Source organism: Dasypus novemcinctus, chromosome 5 (assembly GCF_030445035.2).
Source record: "Dasypus novemcinctus isolate mDasNov1 chromosome 5, mDasNov1.1.hap2, whole genome shotgun sequence".
Lineage (NCBI taxonomy): Eukaryota > Metazoa > Chordata > Mammalia > Cingulata > Dasypodidae > Dasypus > Dasypus novemcinctus.
Window position 1 is genome coordinate 20,767,496 of NC_080677.1, and position 23,276 is coordinate 20,790,771.

Below are 23,276 nucleotides of genomic sequence, written 5' to 3' on the forward strand. Positions count from 1 at the left end.
GAAGGGAATACAACAAACTGTTAATGGTGGTTGTTTTGGGTTCATGGGACAAAAAGTGATTGTTTTCGGTTTGCTTTTTTATGATCCGTGTTGAATAGTCATTTATTTTATAAAAGGATATAAAAATGGTTTTCTTACAATGATTTTTTGTTTTTAAGGCACTCCAAGGAGAAGGCATCGTAATAGTTTCCATTTCATGGTGACATTTGAAAATAAAAGAATTGGAAAAATTTCCTTTGGCAGGGTTATCTAAATTATGAAGTAACCTCTCCACTCAGCCTGTGTCTGTAACCGCCTGATAAAATATAGTGATGAGCAATTAAGTAACTGATAAGGCACATCAAAAGTAGACTTGACAGGAATGGATATAGTTGAGCACCCACCTCCCATATGAGAGGTCCTGGGTTCAGTTCCTGATGAGTTCTGAAAAAAAAAAGGAAAATCCAACTCAGGGGAGCCGATGTGGAACAATGGTTGTGTGCTAGCTTCCCGCATACGAGGTTCCAGGTCCAATCCCTGGCCCTCAGTACCTCAACAACAACAAATAGCAGACTTGAGAATTTTTTCTTTCTTTCTCCTCATCCCTACCCATGAAGGACTTTTGTCCTTTAATGTGAAAACTGCTTCGTTACACTAACATCCTCAGACGGTAAAAATCCCGTAGTAATGAAGGGAAATCTGCAGGCTAAGTGAGCTAGAAGGCCTATTCCGGATGTTCTGGTGAAATACCGCACACGGATCCCTTTTCCTGCACCCTACAAATCTGAGCCCTGGGCTCGGAGCACCACTTCCTCTCACCGTCCGCGACCCTCAGATTTGCCGAGCTCACTCCCTCATTCAAGCACGCCTCGGTGACTAGCGCAGGCAGAATGCTGCTCCCGCTACAGGTCGTCGCGGTGGCTTCTCTCTGGGCGTGTGAGTTGGCTTTATCCAAGAGGTCCCTTGTGCATTTGAAGCGAGGCCAGAGGGGGCAGGACCGTGAACCCACCCCGCCATCGGGGGGGAGAGGCTGCACGGTCGTTCAAACGAAGCCGGCAAATTCCACCGTTACCCGCAGTTCTTCGCGGAGAAAACAGCAACTTCAAACTCCCAGCTCGTTTACGAACAGAGAACAGATACATACTTTTAAACGAGCCTCAAAATTTCACTAACGTTGGCTTTTGTTTTTCTTCCAGATTCAAGTGGCAACAGTCTCATAACGCAGCTCGCGGCATCCATCACCAAGAGAAAAGGAAATACGGCCTTTTTTGAATGCCAAGTGGAAACAAGTGTTTTAAAGAAAAACAGGTTTATACACTGGTACCAGCAGAAGCCAGGCCGGCCTCTGGAACGAATTCTGTATATTTCCTCAAATGAAAATATTTTCTATGAAAAAGGCATCAGCGAGGAAAGATTCGAGGCCAGGAAGCGGCAGGACGGCTCGGCGGCGAGCCTCAGAGTGCACCGCGTGGCGGAGGCGGACGCGGGCACGTACTACTGCGCCTGCTGGGATGCACGGCGGCCGGGCGCGCCTCCGCGACTGCGCAAAAACCCCTCGCGCCCAGCGCGGCGGGCCACGCGTAACGCGCGGACGTGCCACCCTGCTTTCTCCCTCCCCAGCAGACCAGATAGTCCATGGAATGTATTTCTGCTGGACGCATGTTCTTCCCAAGGTCTGAGCAGGAAGCCTGGGACTCGTGGTTTTTGGGGGCCCCTTCGTCCTCTTTTCTCAGCCTTCTGGGGCCCAGGCTGGGTCTTGTGCTGTGCCCGTATTATCTCTGCTTCACCATCTGTTGACGTCCCCTGAGAAGTCACAGTGATCCAGTGTTCAGAAAGGTTCATTGATTCTGAAGGGATGGATAGGTGGATGGGTGGATGGGCGGATAGATGGATGAATTATGGAAGAGCCAAAGCTTTTTGAGTGACACACACCTGGTTTGAAATTCCTGCTCATCCACTTGCATACAATGAAATCTAGGACATTTACTAAATTGTTTTCATTCTATTTTCCCAATTTTAAGTGGAGATAACATTAACAACCTCACAGTTTCTGAGGACTGAGTGATATGATTTAGTTATAACAGGAAAAAATGCTGTAATTTTTTTAAACACTACTCCAAGAACTATCATATATGTCATTTTACTCATCTCAGCTAAAACAATCGTATTAGAAACTTCCTTGAAAAACCACGTCTTACGTTTTTCTCCAAATAACTGCAAAAGGTAGCTTTTAATTCTGAAAATCTAAGATTGTGAATTTAAAATGAGGGAAGCATAATGAATCAAAGACATTTTCCCAGAATTTTGTTTCATTCAAAACAGAGTATAACAAGAACACAGTCTCTACAGAAATAAGTGTAATCATTGTTAATTTTTACCAAACTTTGGGCAAATTATTGATGCATAAAATGTGCCTATTTTGCATAAAGTTCTATATTATTATCTCTTTTGTTATTGTTTACATAATGGTACTTTTCTTCTAATTCATATGATAACCATGCATAGCTACTCACAATTCTTAGAAAATATACTGAAACCTGCACACCTCAGGGAATGAGAAAGTAGGCAAGGGAAGGTGTTTGGGGTTGGTCCCAAGGAGAAATTCATGTTGGATCACTTTAATATAAGTTTTTTTATAAGTCTCCCAAGATCAGATAGTTCCTTTTATAGAAACATGGTAAAAGTAACACTACAAGCTCTTACCATGAGGGCTTTCAAGATTCTGAAGCAAATTTTTCCTTCCCACAGTCCCTGCTTCTGTAGAGCAGGACCTGCCACTATTTTTAGTCCTAATTCATGCTCCCTCTTAGTCTCCATTCTGATTACTCACTGGCCATGCCAAACCCAAGATTTTTCTTGTGTCTTGGCTTGGGTTTGTAGGTTGACTTTTCTCCTTTCTTGCCTTTACCTCATATTGGTCTCCAGAGTCAAATTTTTCTAATTCACTCTGATATTTCTCCCTTGTTTTTCAGATAGAGACACTAAGATGAGAATATCTCAGAATCAACTCTCACATACACAAACCTGACAGAAGAGAACACATACCTTGTAAACCATCTGGAGTTCCCGGTGAGAATGCCATTTTGTACCAAATAAAAGAATAGGAGCTCCTGACGAATCCCTTATGGCTCAACAAAGAATTACAAGCCAGAGAAGACCAATTCCTGTTTGGAGACAGATGAGAAAGATAACGGTGTCTTTCACCTGATAGTAAATAATGTTACCCAGACTATACTGCTGTGTTTGCGGGGATCTCACTATGTCTCAGAGTCAGAAGAGACCAGTAAGAAAACCTACAATACTAGCCCTTAGCTCCTTTCATACCCGTCCAACCACAACAGGCTTTTTAATGCTCTTAATTATAGGTTCTTAGGCTGTTGGAAGGGAATGGGGCCTTAGGACATATTCAGCCCAGTGGCAGTACCTCAGGTGAGGAAGCTAGGGCCCAAATCACTTAACCACAGAGCTGGGCTACACTTCTGCATATCAAATTCGTTTCTTGTGGTCAGAACTGAACTTCTTTTAGCAACATGTTTTTCTTTCAAAAGGGAGATGACAATGAGGCCTTGTCTTCATAAGTGATGCCCACAGGACTCAGATTTTATAATTAGGCCAAGCATGCTACCATCCCACTATTGGAAAAGGGTTAAAGATTGGTAAGGACAGCTGTCACCTCCATCTACATCAGTGATGCTTTCCCGTGGCCATTTTATATATATATATAGTTAAATTTGGTTTATTCTGTTCCTGAAAAGAAAAAAATAGCAAAAGGTCTAAATATATTTTGGAAATCAAAAAGCCGTGGATCTGTATTATAACACAGAGAACACTGTGGTAGAGGTTGAACTGTGATTAACAGTACAAATATAAGAAATTCTTTCATGGACTATAACAAATATGATATTAATACATGGTGTTAATAATAGGGTGGTTTATGGAAAAAAATACAACAAATGTTAACTTAGAGACAATAGGTAGCAGTAATATTTTGATAGTGTTTTATTTTCATAGCCATTTCATCTTTTTTTTGTCTTTATTTTTTTAATATTACATTCAAAAATTATGAGGTCCACATATACCCCCCACCCCACTCACCCCACTCCTCCCCCCATAACAACAACCTCCTCCATCATCATGAGACAGTCATTGCATTTTTTTCTGTTGCCTTCTGTCTGCTCTGAAATCCCCAACAATTGGAATAATTTCTCTGGCATAAACCTCCAACATATGGACATGTGGAAAGTGGGGATTGGCCTCTGTATGAATATATATGTAAACTCTTTGCCAATTCTAGACGAACCCGAGGAACCAAAGCCCAAATTTCCTCTTCGCTCCTGAACCTGGATTCTAACTGGACTGTCATGAACTTAATTCAGTTCAGGAGCCCTGACCTGCTGTGCCTTCATAGAGTGACCCAGGCCTTTTTCCTCTCTAAAACCTTACCACCCATACCTTGAAAATACCAAGAACAATGGAAACAGCAAAGACAGCGGTACCAATACATTATAGCTAAATATCTCTCTTCTTGGATGTCTGATAATAAGTAGGCAAAATTATTGATTCTAATCTTGCTCTCTCACCAAATCCCCATAGCCTATATTTTCTCCCCCCAATTTTTTTTCTCAGTAATTGATATCATCCACCAATAAGTGGCTTAAGCCAAAATCTCACTTACAACATATAAAACAAGGGTAAGTCCTGTTACCTCCACCCACCAAATATACTCAGAATGCCCTCACCTTTCTATTTCTATTGCTCTAATCCTAGCCCACTTGGGTTACTTCAAGGACTTCTTATCTGGTCTCCTTAATTCCATTGTTGCTCCAAGGGCCATTCTCCACATAGCAGTCAAATTATATTTGAATCATATACGTATTTATTCATATTAAATAAATATTTTTAATATATGTATAGAAATTTAGGATTATAAAATCCTCAAACTCTGCAGTGATTTTCCATCCACTTAAAATGCATTCCAGTGTCCTTTCCATGGCCTCAAGTGCCCCCTGTGTCTGCCCCCTGGGAGCTGGCCCCTGTCTTTCTGCCTTGCTAACCTCATCTCATTCTCCTCTTGTCCTTGCTCTTTTGTTCTTCAGCCTCAAGGCCTTTTATTATGTTCTACAAACAGGACACATTTGTTCTACCTGAGAATAGTTCTACCTTAGAATAGAATAGAGTCTATATTTTACTTTCCAGGGGCCCAGACAGTTATTTTCCTTCCATTAGTCACTCTTTACGTAGTAGGGCCAACAGGGAGGGGATATGTGAAAGGAGTAGGTGGACAAGGAAGTAAGACTGTACAAATTCCTGGGTCCCAGGGGCTGGAAGGGTGCCCCAGGGCCCAATACAAACCTTTGCTGATAGGCTTGAATATGTTTTTTCGCTTTGCTAAAACACACTCTTGGTAGTAGTTTTGCAGACTAGGAATAGCTACTGAATTATCAAAGACTTCCAAATACTGCTGTAAAGAGGTAGATTTCAAATATTTTTGCTTGATAAATGTTTTTCAAAATGTGTACTATCTTTCACATTTTAGGATACATCAAATTTATCAATTTTAGTTTAAATAAATACAATGAATGCAATTCTTTCTGTAAAGTAAATACTGATATTTTAAAATAGAAGCGTCCCATCGTTCTTTTAAACATAACCAATTGAATATAATTCTGTAGTGGTTTGATATTTATCATCTATTAAAGCATAAATGAGCTCTTCCTCAACAGTAAGAAATTTTTATATTGTTCCTTTTGGTCATGAACTTGTTTTTTCATTCCATTTTTCACCATCAACTTTTATTCTAATGTAATATGTTTTTATATTTTAATTGCCATATATATTATTCTTCCTTGTCTAAGTATACTAGATAGAACTTCTGCATAATTCTAAATAGTAGGAATGATAGTAAACCTCTTGGCCTTATTATGTTAACAGCCCTAGTAAGGCTTATGGAGCTGGACTCAGATGTGGTCTTTGTTCATGAGCCTCTCCTGTTACTTTTACTGGAACTATAGTTAGTGCTGGGGTTTAATGTGTACCCAGGGGACCTGAATCTCTGGACAGCCAGGCCCTGAGCCTCAACAGACTTGCAACTCCTACACTCTGGTTTATTGAACTTACCCCACTCAGCTAACATGGAGGTGAAGAAGGTCAACCACCACACCAGGGAGCCAAGAGTGCCTACAACTGAAAGCAGGAGAATTGCATCCAGCATCCATGTGGAATCTAAGCCCACTCTTGATGTAGATGTGGAGTAGACACAACCATTCCAAGGTCCACAGGATGGAGGAATAGAGGATGGATTTGAGTGGACTTACTGATATTCTATTCATGAACTATTGTGATTAGTAATCAAAGAATATGTGGCATTGGTATGAAGAAAGTGGCCATGGTGGCTGCTGGGGGTAGGGAGTGGGAGGAAGAGATGTGATGTGGGGGCATTTTCGGGGGTTGGAGTTGTCCTGGGTGGTGCTGCAGGGACAGTTACCAGACATTGTATGTCCTCCCATGGCCCACTGGGTGGACTGTGGGAGAGTGTAGGCTATGCTGTGGACCATTGACCATGAATTGCAGTGGTGCTCAGAGATGTATTAACCAAATGCAATGAATGTCGCATGATGATGGAGGAGATTGTTGTTATGGGGGGAGAAATGGGATGAGGGGGGTGGGGGGTATATGGGGACCTCATATTTTTTTAATGTAATATTAAAAAAATAAAGACAAAAAAATTCACCCATTTTAAGTATACACGTCAATGATTTTTAGTAAATTTATGCAACATTGCACACCTTGCCACAATCCATTTTAGAATATTTCCATCACTCATCAAAGTTCCTCATGCTGGTTTGCAGTTAGTCCCTACTTTCCTGTCCTAGGCAACAATTAACCTAATTTCTTTCAGTGTATTGCCTTTTCTGGACATTTCATGTACATTGATGAATGGGTATAAATGGAATAAAACAATATGTAATCCTTTGTATCTGCCTTGTATTTATAATATTTTTGAGATCCCTCCATGTTGTAGCCTTTTTCAATTGTTTGTTATTTTTAATTGCTGAATAATACTCCGTTGTATAGACAAACCACATTCTGTTTATCCATTCACTAGTAGAAGGATTTTGGATTGTTTCCAGTTATGAGTAATTATAATAATGCTGCTATGAACATTTGTGTACAAGTCTTGTATGGTCATATATGTTCCATTTTTCTTGGTGAGTTAGTCAGAATTCTGAGAGGGTGCTCAGGACTCCCACCCCAATATCCACACTGTTGTTTGATACCCTCCCTTTGGGTATTCATGGGAACTATAACTTGAATATGGCAGAGGTGATGGAATGTCACTCCTGTGATTATATTACATTATATGGCCAAGGTGAAGGAACTTCTGGACATGTAATTAAGTTCCCTAACCAGTTGATTTTAAGCGCATTACCCTAGGTGGACTTCTAAATTTGTGGCAACTTCTCCTGCAAATATAGATAACTAACACATTTGGGTAGAAAAATAGGTGTGACTTTACATGAGTATACATGTAAGAGCCAATAAATGATGTTTACATATATGGGTAAATGAAAATGGAAGGGTTTTTACTATATAAATGTCATGGAATTCTTTGCCTTTGTTAGATACCAAAAATTAATATGAATATTTATCAACTAAATATTTTTAAATTACCTCTGGTTTCACAAATTGATTAAATATTCCTTTATTTTTGTTGAAAACAAAGCATTGGAATCCAACTGACATGTTGGAGGTCATAACCTAGTCATTAGAGTATGCTCTCAATACCATGCCAAAATTTTGAATTGTCCTATTGTTTGGTGGCCTAAAAGTGTTTTACACTCCTGAGCACTGTGTTAAGATTCAGCTGCGTGAAAAATGGGAGAAGGTCAACTGTAAAAGGGAAGGTGAGAAAAGAGAGCCCAGAAAATAAATCCAAGATTAAGATCTAAATTTAATGCCCTTAAAATGTACCTATTGGAAAGTTTTTGGATATTCCCAGAGATACTTGTCCTACTTTTCAAGATCGCTGATTTGGAGGACCTTCAAGGAGCTGGTCAGAGAAAGTCTGAGCCTGGATAAGTAATATTATTCAATGGACAGGCAGGAATATTGTGAGGCTGTTTGTGGTAGGAACAATTGTTCCAGATAATCAAGATTATGAGGCTCTACAGAGCTGGGGAGAATCTGTACAGTTCCAGCTCAACAACATTTTTGATTTATAAAGAGAGGAGCTATTGGGTCAACTAAATAAGATCTGATAAAAATGATACATTCTGTTTTCAAGGGTCTTGATTTCAAGAGAGACTATACCTAAGGAAAATTTGTTTTGTATAAATTCAGATCTACATTAACAGGTAAGAAGGAGGTTTTGAGTAGGAGAGTGAAAAGATTGGGAGTACTGATCTAGTTCAATCTAATTTCTTTGTACATATGATTTTATGGGAGCACATGACATTTAGACAAACATATCATGTCAGGTATTTTTAAAATAAAAAATGAGGTGTGAATATAAATAATGAATATTCATGATTCATAGCCATCTTCAAAAGCACTTCCAAGCTTGTATCTAAAGGTCATATCACTGTACCAAATTATAATCTATTATCTATCTATCCATCTATTGATTTATCAGTCCAATTTCCGTAGGTTGTATACATCTTGCTCCTTGACCACTGAATACTGCCATGTACATTTCCTTATGTCACCACCTTACAGGCAGTTATCAAGTTCAAGAAATTATGCTGGGGCTCATTTCTTAGAAAGGAGATCTTAGTGTTCCAGGGGCCGCCCACGGCTCTGCTTTGGTTAGGGGATAAAATACTTTTAAAAATACATACTAAGAGGTAATAAGTATTGAGCGCCCATTTGTGCCAGCCACCCAATGCGGAACTTCATGAGGATTATGTAGCACATGAGGAAACTTCATTATATCCTCGTTTTACATTAGAGAAAACCCAGGATCAGGGAGGTTAAGCCTTTTGCTTGAGGCCAAGCTGACTTGCCCAGGAGGGGTGGGAAAGAGAAATGATGGCCAGCCCCTTGGAGTTCCACTAGGTAGAGACTCATCTATGTGATCAACCTGCTGAGAGGCGACATAGCCTGTGATACCACAAGGAGATGTATCAGAAGCCGATCTGAGGAAACACCTGTCTGCTGCTGTGTCAGATATCAAAGAGATTTGCAGCAATGTGCAACAATGCCATTCTCCTCAGGTCTCTTGTGATTCTTTTTTCCTGGCAAGACTTGCATTGCTCTCAGTCCTGAAGCGCTTAGTATGTGTTTGCGTGGAGGGTGAGGTTGGGAGGCGGGCAAGAGGATAGAGGGATGAGAGCTGAAAGGGGAGAGTTGTGGCTTAGGAGTTATTTTGCAGACACTTTAGTGGTGCTGGGCGAAGTGAGTCTGAAGCACTTGGCAGTGATGCAGTCATGGAGGACAGGTCTGAGTGCCATCTCCTCTCTCCTGTGTGATTTTTCTGAGCCTGGCTTTGAACTGGCAGATTCGTAGGAGGATCAAGTGAAATGAGGAATAACTAGACTAACAAGTGATTTTCATAGTAACTACTTGATAAAATGTGGTTTCACCCGTCAACACTGGGACCTTGAAAAAGTCTTCAATGTTCAGGCCAGGGGTTCTTAACCAGGGTCCATGGACCCCCAAGGGGTCTGTGAGCTTGAATTGAAAAAAAATCAAAATCAATTTATTATCTTTATTTTCTCTGACCTCTAATTGAAATCTAGCATTTCCTTCACTTATGAATGTATGCAATAAATAAATTACAGTAGTATTCATTTCCCCTGACTGGCAAAGGGGTCCATGGAGCAGAAAATGTTAGGAACCCCCCTGATTTAGGCATTTTATCCTTCTCCACTTTCACACGCAAATGTTTAAAAACAAGACCATGAAAAATAAGGTGGATTGTGTATTTTAACAGAAGGACAAGGAGGTTTTGCCAAGCAGATGGTGTTTTCTTGAAGATTCACCTATTTTGTTTCCTCTGGTAGTGAGAGAAAAAAAGATGAGGGGCCCGCATGCTCTTCAGGAGCTTCTCATGATATGAGATTGGGGAGACAGAGAGAGAGAGGCAGGAGACCCTGGGAACTGTGGTTTCACCTGCCAGAAAGCAAACCACATGTCAGGCCAAGTATGGTACTTCTGATACCTGAGCTAACTGTCAGAGGGCTCTAGGTCCAGTGCAGGGAATGCACACCCCTCACTCTCTAGCTTAGCCAGGATTAGAGACTTCTTTTTCCAGCAGCCATGCAGGGCACTCAAAGGGATGACAGCAATAACTATCATCACACTTCCAGGTTGGGTTTTTTAAAAACTTTATTTCAACATCAAAAAGTTAAATAACAGACAAAAGGCTGTTTAACAATTCATGGAATCATTAGTTTAAAAACCCTGTCCAGATACATTAATCTTACTTAATGCTAAAAACAGATTCAGTAGTTTCTCCACTTTTCCCAAAGATGAATACATGAACACCAATTGGTTAAATGACATGACCAAGGTCTCCTTGTTAAGGAAGAAAATGAAAGAAATAAAAAAAACCCAATCATATTCACATCTCATAATTTTTTCCCCCAGTCTGCTTCTCCTCTCCATTTGGGAGGGGGCTTGTGAGCTGCTGTCAACAGACAGCTGCCCATCGTGGCCACAGCCATAGCTCTTCTCAGAGGTCGGAGGCAATGCCTGCTCCTGGGCTCAGGCTGGGACCAGGTGGGCCTGCGGTGCACTTGGAGATCAGCAAGGCCTGTGCTCTCTGACTCCTTAAGAGCCCGCCTCATCTGTAACCAGCAGAATGCTCATTTGATATTTAGGCAGTTTAATTCCCCCAGCTCCCGGGTGAGGAGAATAGGATTAGAGAACAGTATCCAAGAAGCTTCTTTTAAAGTATTGGGGAACTTGGCCTTTTTTTTTTTTTTTTCAAGTTCTAGTTTAAATAAGGAATCTATTATGTCATAGGAGACCAATTTCTAAAAATTGCTCTATTCCAGGAAAAATAATGAAAAAATGAGGCTTTACAGAACTTGTTTGCTCAGGGAAAGAATCACGTCCCTGCATGCTAAAAATAGCTTTATTGAAAATGAGATCTTTTATTCCCCTTTCCCAATTCAATTTGAATTGGTATATTTGCATTTTTCAACTACTAAAGAGCTTCTTCCTTTCAAAAATCCATCCTAAATTTCTAACAGTTCTAGTATTTGTGAGAACAGAAAGGGCCCTTGCTTTGATGTTATCTCTAAGTAGTTTCCAATATAATTGTGCACCTGGAAATAAAAACAGCCCTAATTCTTTGAATATCTTTCCTGGTAATTTAGAGAAGCCGTTGGTTGATCAGTTGGGCCTTCTCTCTTCTTAAACTGTTACCCTTTCCACTTTCTCTTTGGTGTTTTCCAGTGATTTCTGCCTCTGTGGAAAACAGCCATCAGGCCAATTCTCAGGAATTCTTACAAAATATTAGATGCCACAAAACCTATATCCAACAGCTTCCAAAATAACCCAGAAGATCAAATTTCCAATACAAAGGTTTGAACCGCTCATTCATCATGGCATGAAACTTGGTGGGGAGAGGGCTGTGATTTTTGTAAAAGCTATAACTAACGTGATAGCTCAGGATGGATCAAGGTATTTGGACAAGGAACTAAGCTCATAGTAATTTCTCCTGGTAAGTAGATTTTTCTCTCTATTTTTACTTTTATAATGAAAAACTGTTGATTGTTTTAAAGGGGAAAAATTAGGCTCAATTAGATCTGCCATGTTCTTGGCCTCAGTATATGAACTGCAATTTTATAGATACTAGTAACTGGGTATGGAAACAAGATTAATTTGTGGTTTATTTCCTTTCCTCATTGTAAGCAAATTGAAATTGTACTGTAGAATATGCAAAAAAAAAGGGGGGGGTACTCAAGCTAGAAATTAAAATGTTCTTGAGGGCCATATCTGTCAGCCATCCATGAAAGTTATTTGTCCAAGATACTCTTCTTATAAAAGATCATTTAAACAAGATACATCAGAATGTATTTTAATTGCCTCCTTATATTTGGGGATAAAACACAATATTTCTTTTTTCCACAACAATTTACAAACCTGTATTTTGACTGTGATCTTATCCCTAACAACAAGGCAAAAAAATTAATTATGAACGGTAAAGAACTGTAGAACACCAAAATTCCCACTTGTTATTATTCTCGCTTCTCGGACAGTTAGGCTGAGATGAGTCAAAATTGGTTCTATTGTGGCTCCTCTTACCTTGCCTGGAAATGGACCAGTTTACTGGAATTTGTAAGCTCCATGAATCATTTCAGCTTCAAGGTCTATGAAAAGAGTTCCTGGCTTTACTTTCTCAAGAATTCATTCTCTCACCAAATATTTCTTGAAGACAGACTCTGTGCTAGATTCTGGACATAAAATGATAAAATCTGACCCTCCCACCCCAAAGACTGAAATGTAGCATGAGAACAGACCTCAGCAAGCGGGGCAGCAGTGTGGTCAGTATTTAAACTGTAGGTCACGGTCAGTTCTAGTGTGACCTTTATTAGAGCTTCATCTTTTTTTCACGCTAGCAGGGCTAATTTTCATATATTTATATAAATAATGACTTAAGTATGAGTGCCATTTTAACACAGACCCACAGGGGGATTTCTATAAAGGGATTTCAAACAGTGGGCGAGAGCGTCAAAGTCTTTGGTCCTGGCACAAAGCTCGTTGTTCCAGGTAAATTTTCTTTAAATTCTCTACCAGAAAAGATACATGGCGGGTAGGTCATGCAGATGCTGCTGGGTAGAGTGTTGGAACTGGCTTTAGAATTTTAGGATTTGGTCTCAATTTGGTTATAAATCACGAGGAGGTTGCTGGAGAGGTCGTTGACTCGGTCCAGGTCCTGGGAGGCAGTTTCTTAATGACTGAGCATGGAGAATATCAAAAACAGTTTATACTGTAATAACTGCGAACCTCTAAGGGATAGCATCATCAGGTTCCTTTGGTCTTTCTGTGTTGAAATGTTTGTAAACAAATTTAAGTATAACAATCAATGGGGAAAAAATGAAAAAAAAATCTGTTAAAATTCTCATTTGATCACAGAAGGATTGAATACTTTGTGACTTGGTCACAGGATGATTAATAGCCAATGTCAAACTATTCGACCATGAGATCCTACTCAAAAGTGTCATAAGCTATATTTGGTTATTTGATCTTTTTTCCCCCCAAAATCCAGTCTGCTAAGTTTGTTCTTTCCTCCTTGGCTTTAAAGATGAATTTTACCTGGAAGAGAGAGAGTTTCACCTGGGTGTTCCATAGCCACTGAAATGAAAGTTTTCAAAAATTTTCACAAAGTTGATAAAAGTGTTAGAAAATGAAAGGGATTTTAGAGTTTTGTCTCTTTAGTGGTTGAGATCATATGAACAAATGAATTCCTAAAGTGAAAAGCAATTTCGTGGGTCTCTTTTGTTTCCAGTTGGCTGCATACTCAAGGTCAAAATATATGATCAATTAAATGCAATTGGAAATTTGTCATAAACTTGAAATTCATATTTAGATATGAAATAGCTATAATTATTTGATGAAAGACAAGAAAATGGAAAAATAGGGAACATAAATACTGTATGATTTGAAAAATTATGCATTAATCTGAAAACGTAGTTATATTTGGTGAATTTACATAGAATTCATATTTCTGCATATTAGTAAAATATAAAGTACTCAGTTCATGTAAATCAAATATGTTATTAGATTATGCAAATAAGTATATAAATGAATTTATTTTCCAAACTGGTTGCTATTTTATGGATCATGAAAAAGATTTGACCATGAAAAATACTAACAATAAATACATTTAAAAATAATGTTTCAAAAAGTAAATAGGTAATATAATAATTCAGAATATAGGTACTAACTATATATAATCAAATACGCTTGTTAGCGCTTAGTTAACTATTAATGTACATTGAGGAAATTATGGGAGTTCAAGATTAAAAAAACAAAAAGTTTTTTCACACCATGAAATCCATCCAAAGTGTACAATCACTGACTCTCAATATAATCACAGAACTGTGCATTCATCACTACAATCAATTTTAGAACATTTTCACTGCTCCAAAAAGAAAACTTGAAAAGCATGAAACAAAGAGGCAGCTAGGGAAAAAGAACAAGAGGCAATGGATGGTGCATTACTGAACAGAGCTTTTTCAAATTTCACTATTCCACTTTCAAATTCTTTGCTATAATAAATCTGATGTATTCCAATTAAGACAGATAAGGTCCTGTGATGAAATTTAAAATTTAATATATTGATTAGTGACTAAAATTGGGTAAATATAATGTACAATTGAAAAATTAATCTTTTATGTAACATACTATTTTGTTTTGTTTTTTTACTAAAAGTAAGGTGTATAGCTGTAGAAAAATCCAATGTCTTGCTATTATAATAATAGGTGTGCAATTTGCACCCAAAACAAAATGAAACTAAAATAAACACATCATGACCTAAACACAGTTACAGCCAAATTTTTAAAAATCACTTAATTATACACTTACAACTTTAGTATAAAAATAAGAGGCTTTGATAGTCAAGCCAAAATCCCCAATTTTTTTCTCTTCTTAAATGAGAAATCCAATTATTTTTTTCCTTAAGAAATTGCATGTTGAATTACTAAGCAAACTCCAAACTAGCTCAAAGAGGATATTAATTAAGCATTTGAGTTTTAAGTGGAAATAAAATTAGAAATAATGAATATATAGACATATAATCAGTTGTGATTCTCACATTATATCAAGTGACATGCCTTATAAATACCTTTTGTTATATATTTTTTACATTATGCCTACAAAAAAGTCTGAAACCATAACCTTCAGCAGTATAGCAATTGTACATGCATTTTACTTAGCAGGTTACAAGGAAGAAAAGAGTGAAGATACTCCAGAAATGTTCAGCAGCTAGTGGGGTAGATACAAATATTGGGGAGACACTGGTAGTCAAAATGTGGATATGCTGATATATATGGGCCCTTTCAATAATGAGATAAACTCATCTCAAATCAATGATTAAAAAAAAAATACAGTAGGTGTATGATAGCTAAACTTAAACTTCAAATTGAATTCCAAAATAAAATGTGCTTTCTGTGAACAGTTTCCAAGGAGAAACATAATTTTGATAAATGCATTCCTGAGAAGTTTAACATGAGACCATTTCTGAGACTAATCTATAGAAATGTTTAGAAGTATTGAAAATATTACCATTTTGCTTCTAAATGCAACACATCATAAATATTTTGAGGGTGAAGCTTTAAATACTGCAGTACCCGAAAACCTAGAGAGGGTTCTAATGGTAAATTTGGATGTCATAAAGCTAGAAATCAAATAGAACTCCATGAACTTCAGAGCAGAGTATGAGATCCACATTTAAAGCTAAAAGGTCAACTTGGTAGATTCTAAGTATACAGCGACATGGATTCCTTTTTGTAAACTAGTGACAATTATTAAAACCAATAGTAATGAACTTCCTCTTTACATTAATTCCCATAAGAAATTAAATATATATGGTGCACTCTAGTATCAGTGAAATGAGGAGTCTAGGATTCCACAGAGTTGCAGAACATGACAAAGTGAGTTATTTGGCCAGAGAAAGCTAAACTCATCAAATTCACAGATAGGAAAAGGGAAGTACTTTAGAAGGGACCAGAGATCCTGATCCAGGAGAGAAATTTTCTGTGTTATCTGGTCCACTCCCCACCTTGAAAATATGGCCCAATATGCTTTAAAAAAAGAGATTCTTTCAAAGAAATGTGGATGATGTTGGAAGCTTTAATATAAAGCAATTAAAATTCAGTCCCCATTGTAGCATATGAAGAAAGAACAAAAGTCAGATTTTCATTCAGGCTCTGCCACTTAATGGCTGTGACCGCTGGAAAGTTATTAACCTCCGGCACCTCCTTTCCCATCTGTAAAATGAGGACAAAATATGTACCCTGCCACCCATTGTGAGGAGGAAAGGCTATGGTAGGCGCTAAATCAATGGCAGCTTGTCTTCCTGTCAGTGTCCCAGGCTGTCCAGACCTCACAATGTTTGGGTGTCTCTAATGATTCTTCAATTGATATTCTATTTTCCCAAACAGATAACACCCCGAAGGGAGACCTATCCCCCAAACCCACTGTGTTTCTTCCTTCAATTGCTGAAACACATCTTCATAAGGCTGGAACATATCTCTGTCTTCTTGAGGATTTCTTCCCTGACGCTATTAAAGTATATTGGAAAGCAAAGGATGGCAATACGATTCTGGAATCCCATCAGGGAAATACAGTGAAGACTAATGACAAATACATGAAAGTCAGCTGGCTGACCGTGAATGGGAAGTCGATGGATGAAGAACACAAATGTGTGGTCAGACACGAGAATAATAAAGGAGGAGGGGATCAAGAGATTCTTTTTCCTTCAATAAATAAAGGTATGGGTATAAATATAACCTCCCAAGAAACTTATTCCACAGGTAACTTCCCACCTCTTCTGTAAGTATTAATAAAAAACAAGCAAATGTAAATCTTTCTTAATTGATATTGCATTTGATGGTAGCATAAATACCCTGTTATTTTACTATAAAATGAAAGTGGTATAGGATTTGGAGAGGGAGAGGGAAAAGGAGAAGGGGAAAGGTAAGATAGATTTACTTAACCTTTCTCAGCTTCAGTGTTATCATCCAAAATATTAATGGCACAATGAGTGACATTTTTAGGGTTGTTGTATGGATTAAATGAGACCATATATGTGAACTCAACCCTGGAAAAAGACTCAAAACCAGATTGTCCTTTTGATGACTTTGCTTGATCGGGAAATAAGAATAATTATATATATTTTAGAAATGTTCTACCAAGCAAGCAAAGTCACTCTCACTTCAATCTTCCTATACCCAAAGTTTAACTTGTAAATGATGAGTTTTTAGGACACAGATGGTGTTCATCTGAAGGAGCCACGGCAAGCTACTACACGCACAAAAATCTAATAACCCCGGCTGCTCTAGCTTTATTATGGCCTTGGGTTTTTCACATTTGTGTTTTATATATAACCGTAAAGTACAATTTCATACTTAAACCATGGGTGAGGCTGTCTATAAACACATTTACATTCTGTATAATGAATGTAATCTTTGCCATTGGTAAATGCGGCTGAACATTTATTATACTACCGTTTCGTACCAGCCCTGGAGGAGACATATGGATCGATGCACTATGGTGAATTATTGTGCCAAGAGGATGAAATCCCGTAAAGGGAATGCACTCTTGAGCTAATGACTCAGGGTCCCTGATGATTCAGGCATGATGTCCCAGTCACTTTGAGCAGGTGCTTTAGGGTGGTCTGGGAATTAGGGTTGAATATGGACCCAGCAGTGCTCCAGCTACTTCCTGTGGGTTCACTCCCGAGTATCAACAGAACAAAGGCTTCCTTACCAGAAGTAGAGTTTTGAACTTCTCCCCATCGTAGACAAGCTGTTTGGGTTTTTTTTAAGATTTATTTTATTTATTTCTCTCCCCTTCCCCCCAGTTGTCTGTTCTCTGTGTCTATTTGCTGCATCTTCTTTGTCCGCTTCTGTTGTTGTCAGCGGCACAGGAATCTGTGTCTCTTTTTGTTGCGTCATCTTGTTGTGTCAGCTCTCTGTGTGTGCAGCACCATTCCCGGGCAGGCTGCACTTTCTTTCTCGCTGGGTGGCTCTCCTTACGGGGCACACTCCTTGCGCGCGGGGCTCCCCTAAGTGGGGGACACCCCTGCGTGGTACAGCACTCCTTGTGCGCATCAGCACCATGAGTGGGCCAGCTGCACAGGGGTCAAGGAGGCCTCCCCCGTGGTAGGCAGACGCCCTAACCACTGGGCCAAGTCCGCTTCCCGACAAGCTGTTTTTAAGCAGTGTGATACAAGCAACAAGTAAAAAGTGGGAAGACTTTTGTAATGCACCAGTCCTAATTTCTTCAAGACGTGTTTAGCCTCTCAGATTTGTCTCTCCAGTTGTCAAATGAAGTTAGACCACTTCTCTTGGCCATCTCGTGGGGCTGTGATGAAAGGTAAATGAAATAATGTCAGTGAAAAGTGCTTGCTTTCAGAAAATAACATGGCCACCCTTATTAAAATTGACAACTAAAGCAAGACTGTAAAAACTGCCCTAGTTTTATATTTCCATTGCTAGGAAGCAGAGGGGAAACAAATATGCCAAGTACAAACTTAATATAACTACTGTATTGAAGTGTCCAAGTAGGTTCTGATTGTTCTAGTGATCAGAGAAAATAAGAACTATAATAAGTTCCATAGTGATCGTTCTTATAAAGGAGTGATACTCCAGTTTATATTTTACATGGAACGAGGTCTAAAAAGAAAAGCCTTACGTGGGCTTCTCAAGGTGACACAGTTAATGAGGTTATTTCTATCTCATTCTATAGAAAAATTCTCGTGTTGTTTTTTAAAAGTATTTTTTTTTTATCTAAAATACAGGATGGCCATCTTTGAGAGAGGGAAATTGCTATACACATACAGATACAGTTTTGAGTAATTGTTACTTCACTGTTTTTCCTCAAATTAATGTATGGCAACAGAAATTTTTATTTACTTTTTAAATAATAGAGCTGCTTTAAGGAAAGAAAAGAGACTTCCAAGGGCTCAGTTCATAAGAATATTTTTACATCTAAACATGTTTATATTAACATTTCCATTCCTAGATTTACCCAAAGCCTATACCTCAAATTCACTTTCTAGAAAACACCAAAAAAGATCTTGTAGAGTCCATAAGATTGTTTTCCAGAATCAGATCTGTACGGACAAAAATACATCTAGTAGCAAAAAGTTAAATTAAAACAACCAGCACGGCTGTTTCCCACCGTCAAACATAAAACTATCTTGTTAAAAGAAATTTGTTTTTTTTAATCTTGTTTTTTTCACATTGTAGATAAAAACAATGCTCACCTCAAGTTTAATATGTTCAGAGAACTATAAATGTGACTTAACTTATTTTTCTGTCACTGGAAAAAATTGTACTGGAAATGTTGAGCTCCTGTAATTAAAAAGGCCATTCAGTAAGAATAATTAAGATATCTAGAAGAGAAGATTTTCTTGGTGTCCTCAAGGACAGAATTATACTGTCTGTCTTTTAATTATTTTGTCAATTTCTGTGGATTATTTTTGCAAAGTGCTTTCCATATGCTCAGTCTCATTTTATCCCCCACAATGATCCTTTGAATATTCACTCTGCCACTTGCTTGTGTGACTCTTGACTAGTGACTTATAGGCTCTAGGCCTTATTTCCTCATTTTAAAAATGGGCCATCCATGATGTAATTTTCTTCAAAGTGTTATTGGGGATTAAATGAGATAAACAATGGGAATCATTTAACATACGGCTTGGCACAGTAGCTATCACTCAATAGGTGTTAGCTTTTAATTATATCATTGCTGTTATTTCTACAAATATGACTCCAGAAAATGATTTGCATGAATTGGGGAAATTGATGTTTCTAAGAAGAGCCCAGAGCTTTTCCTGCTTTGGAAAGTTATGTCTGCCTTCATCGTTTAGATGAGAAATTCCCTTAAAGCAGAATTCCTCCAAAGTGTAAGATTTGGTTGTGCATTATAGGATTGAATGTTTTCATTCATTCAACACTGTCAGGAAGGAGCCACTTTTTCTGTTTATTTTTCTATTCAACAGAGTTTCATTTATTGAACAGTTAATTTTGGCAGGCACTGTGCTAGGAGCTGTAACTACAGAAGCAAGGTCTTGGACATGGCACTTCGGTTCTGATAAAAAGAAAAGTTACAGCCTTCATCAACTTCAACATCCTTCAAAACTTAACATGTGCAAAAACACAGTATATTGACTGGGTGTGCTGAATAACAAAGAATCAGACCAATTGCTTCTGAAATTGTGGGACTCATATTCTTAAATGACTGTCTCTCTGTCAGCAGATTATGTATTACGAGCATGAACAATTGACTAAAGCTTGCTTTCATTTCTTCTAGGGGTCATGCCTACCAGTTCTACAGCAGCTTGTTTGAAAGATAAACAGGGTAAGGTTTTGGTAACATATACCTTTAGGTCATGCTATAGCATATTTTTCTCCCTGATCAAATGTTTAACTTGTTTGGCCCAAGGTAGAAAGATCAGAATGGCTGAATGCTGCAGAATAGACTAGGGGATATTTTAAATTAAGCCCTCATTTTCTAGGAGGCAACTTATCACAGGAAACTGCAGATCTTTGAAGAGATTAACTGTAAATTAGAGCATACAGTGATATCTCTGAATTATTTCAACGAATGATTTTCATTCATTCATGGTGCCTTTGTTTCTAATGACTAGGGAAAATATGATAACAACATGCTTCTAGACGTTTTTTAATCTATGATCCTTGCTAGTATGTACTAACACAAACCAGCTCTGAGTGCCTCTCATACAGAAGGCCTTGTGCTGTGTTCTGCCTGCATTTTCTTGTGTAATTCTCATAATGCTCCCATGAGGCAGTATAATCTTTTCCATCATTTTACAAGTTATGGCAATGAGCCAAAATTAATAACCTTCCTTGCACTGTGTCACATAGCCAGTTAATAGTTAATCTGGGGTATCATATATGTCATCTGAGTCAAGAGTCCATAAACTGATTCAGTTCTTAATTCTTCTTGTAAAACAAAAACATGGTAGAAGTTCCAAAGCCAGCATGCTGAGACACAGTGGAGCTTTGGGGACAGAGGGTATATGGTCATCAGAAAACCACACACTGGGGAAAAAAAATTTCACACATTGGAATTTAATCCCATTTCTTTTATTTATTAAATTTATGAATATGGGTGAATAACTCATGTTTTCAGAGCATGTTTTCCCTCATTTGCAAGCTTGGAATAATTATGCCTAATTCACAGTTGTTAAAAAATATGGTACCATATGTGGAAACTCTTAGATAGGGTGCTTATTCAGCATGTACAGAATAAATACTAGTGCCAGCCCTTCCTCCCTGTATGTATAAGGAAAATGACTAGAAGCATTGGCCCTAGTCCTGTGAGGCTTTCCTCCATTCCTGGTGCCAAGAGAGCCCTGGATCTCAGCTGCCACACCAGGCAAGGAGGGATTCTAACCCTTTACCTGTTTTTGGGTAGGGAGTGATGACCTCATCACCTCTTAAGGTCCATTTCCACATCTAGGGCTAATGAATCTGGGCTCTGATTCTATATAGATCCAACATATAAGATGGAAATTTCCATAGGAAGCAAGACAGCCATATAGTTCATGGAATAGCCAGCCTGGCCCACCATCATTATCATTATTTCTTGACATTGTCTGGTTTTGGCAAAACTTCAAAGACATTAAGTATAATTCTTTTATAACATCATAGCCACTATAGAGATGATAGGATAAGCAGATGAGTAAAATATGTACTCCTAAATTTTTGGAGATTTGATCGAGCCCATTTGTTTCATTTTCTGTAATACCCTGTTTACTAAAATCTATCACCCAATACCTGTTAAATTACCTAATTTACTTGGAATACCCTTGTTAGTGAAGCACAATACATAAGTCAGATGCATCTAAACCAAAAATTCAACTTTATGCTTAAACTTTTGATTTCTGCGGTACTTACTACACTTAGATCTGCAGAATTAGAAAGCAGTCAAGAGCATGAGCTCTAAAATCATGTTAGTGGGGATGAAAAATGGGCTCTAGCACTTGCATGACATCTGGCAAATTACTTTTCTTTCTGTCCTCAGTGTCTTGATTTGTAAGATAGAAATGAAAATGATATTCTGTCTTATTTTTGTAAAGATTAAATAAGGTTAAAGTTTTACATGCAAAGCTTTTAGAATACTGTCTGGCATTTGTTAGCACTCAAATATATCTTATTACTTATAAACACAGGTTTGATGGGGTGAGAAAAAAGAAGCAGCTAGTTATCACAAACACTAATTCCCATTGGACTCATTGATGAAAAATTCAGTTCTAGTTTTTAATACTTCAAAATGTCCTGAATGAATTTAGCAGAGTTTGATAATAACTTGACCTGCCAGCTGAATTTTGAGTTGTTTTATTGATGGTGATGGTGGTAGAAGTGGAAGAGGTAAATATTTACTTTTGGATTTTGGTGGGGGTATGATGTCACTTCGATACAGATCAGCAGCAATGAATATCTGTGACTCCTGCCCCAATTAATATGTCCTATGTTTTCAAAAGAACAGGCAAATCTAATGTAACAACTTCTCCTTAGATGTCCTGCAGCAGCAGCTCTGGAACACCTCAGCATATTACACCTACCTCCTCCTCCTCCTCAAGAGCTCAGTCTACTTTGTCATCATCGTGTTCTGCCTGAGAAAAACAGGGGTCTGCAGTCACGGAAAGACTTTGTGACAGACGGTGGCATAAGGAGTCATCTTCTCATCATCTTTTATAGTCCCTAAAGCTTTCTGCTGATGATCTAGCTGGATTTCTTACTTGCTGAGTAATTTCAAAATTTTGAGTAATTCAGTTCACAAGTGTGCTTTTCTATTATGGCATCACTTACAGAGATGTGTATGACCATTGGACAAACTAAAACCTTACTCTGTAATAACAACAAAAAACCTGCCACCCCTCAGGGGCAGAGCAAGGGGTTGCCCAAGGAGCTGTTAGTGCCACTCTCTCTAATCCCCATCAGCCCCTCTGAGTCCACCCAAATACACAGCCTTCTGAGGGTTGACAGCATGGAGCTTCTAGGCACCTCTCTCAGTGTCCCTAACCAATGACTGCCTTAAGGCCCTGCATTTTATACAGTCTGAAGCCACCATCTTTGGCACTTGTATTCTGTCCTTTGTTGTTCAGAGATAGGCACAATATATTAAAATATATATATATATCAAATGTCTGCTTTTGTCCATATGTACTGTAATTTGATAAAATTGAATTGAAATCCCAAAGTAAGAAACAGCATGAGAATTGAGCTGTGAAGTCCAGCATTGCTGTGTTCAATGGTCTAATACCACATTTCTACTTCATTCTCTTATCCTCTTTGATTAATGTTGTCCTTGGGGCACCAGTTCCAGCAGGGGCCACATCCATATGAAGGTACAAATGCCACTTCTCTTTCGAAGGTCATCAGACTCAGAGTCCTTTTGTTTGGGGCACATGACAGCAACAACCCAATGTCTCTATCCTAGTGGTTGAGAAGCGCCATCTTTCCCCATCCTCACAAGAACCCATGGCAGAGGCATGTGATGGTGGAGCTAAGTACATGGATTCTTGGCCTGGTATTTAGTATCTATCCATGTGGCCTCAGGCAAGTTACTTGTTATCTCTGTTACAATTCCCT

At 38.4% G+C, this 23,276-nt stretch overlaps 1 gene segment (V, D, J or C); it reads left to right on the forward strand.

Annotated features, from left to right (window-relative positions):
• The first annotated feature begins 869 nt into the window (after positions 1–869).
• On the forward strand, positions 870–22,828 carry LOC101441315 (T-cell receptor gamma chain C region C7.5-like). The segment is given in 6 exon segments: positions 870–915; positions 1,176–1,559; positions 12,646–12,696; positions 16,092–16,421; positions 19,969–20,016; positions 22,200–22,828. Coding segments are annotated over 6 exon segments (999 nt in total).
• The last annotated feature ends 448 nt before the right edge of the window (positions 22,829–23,276 follow it).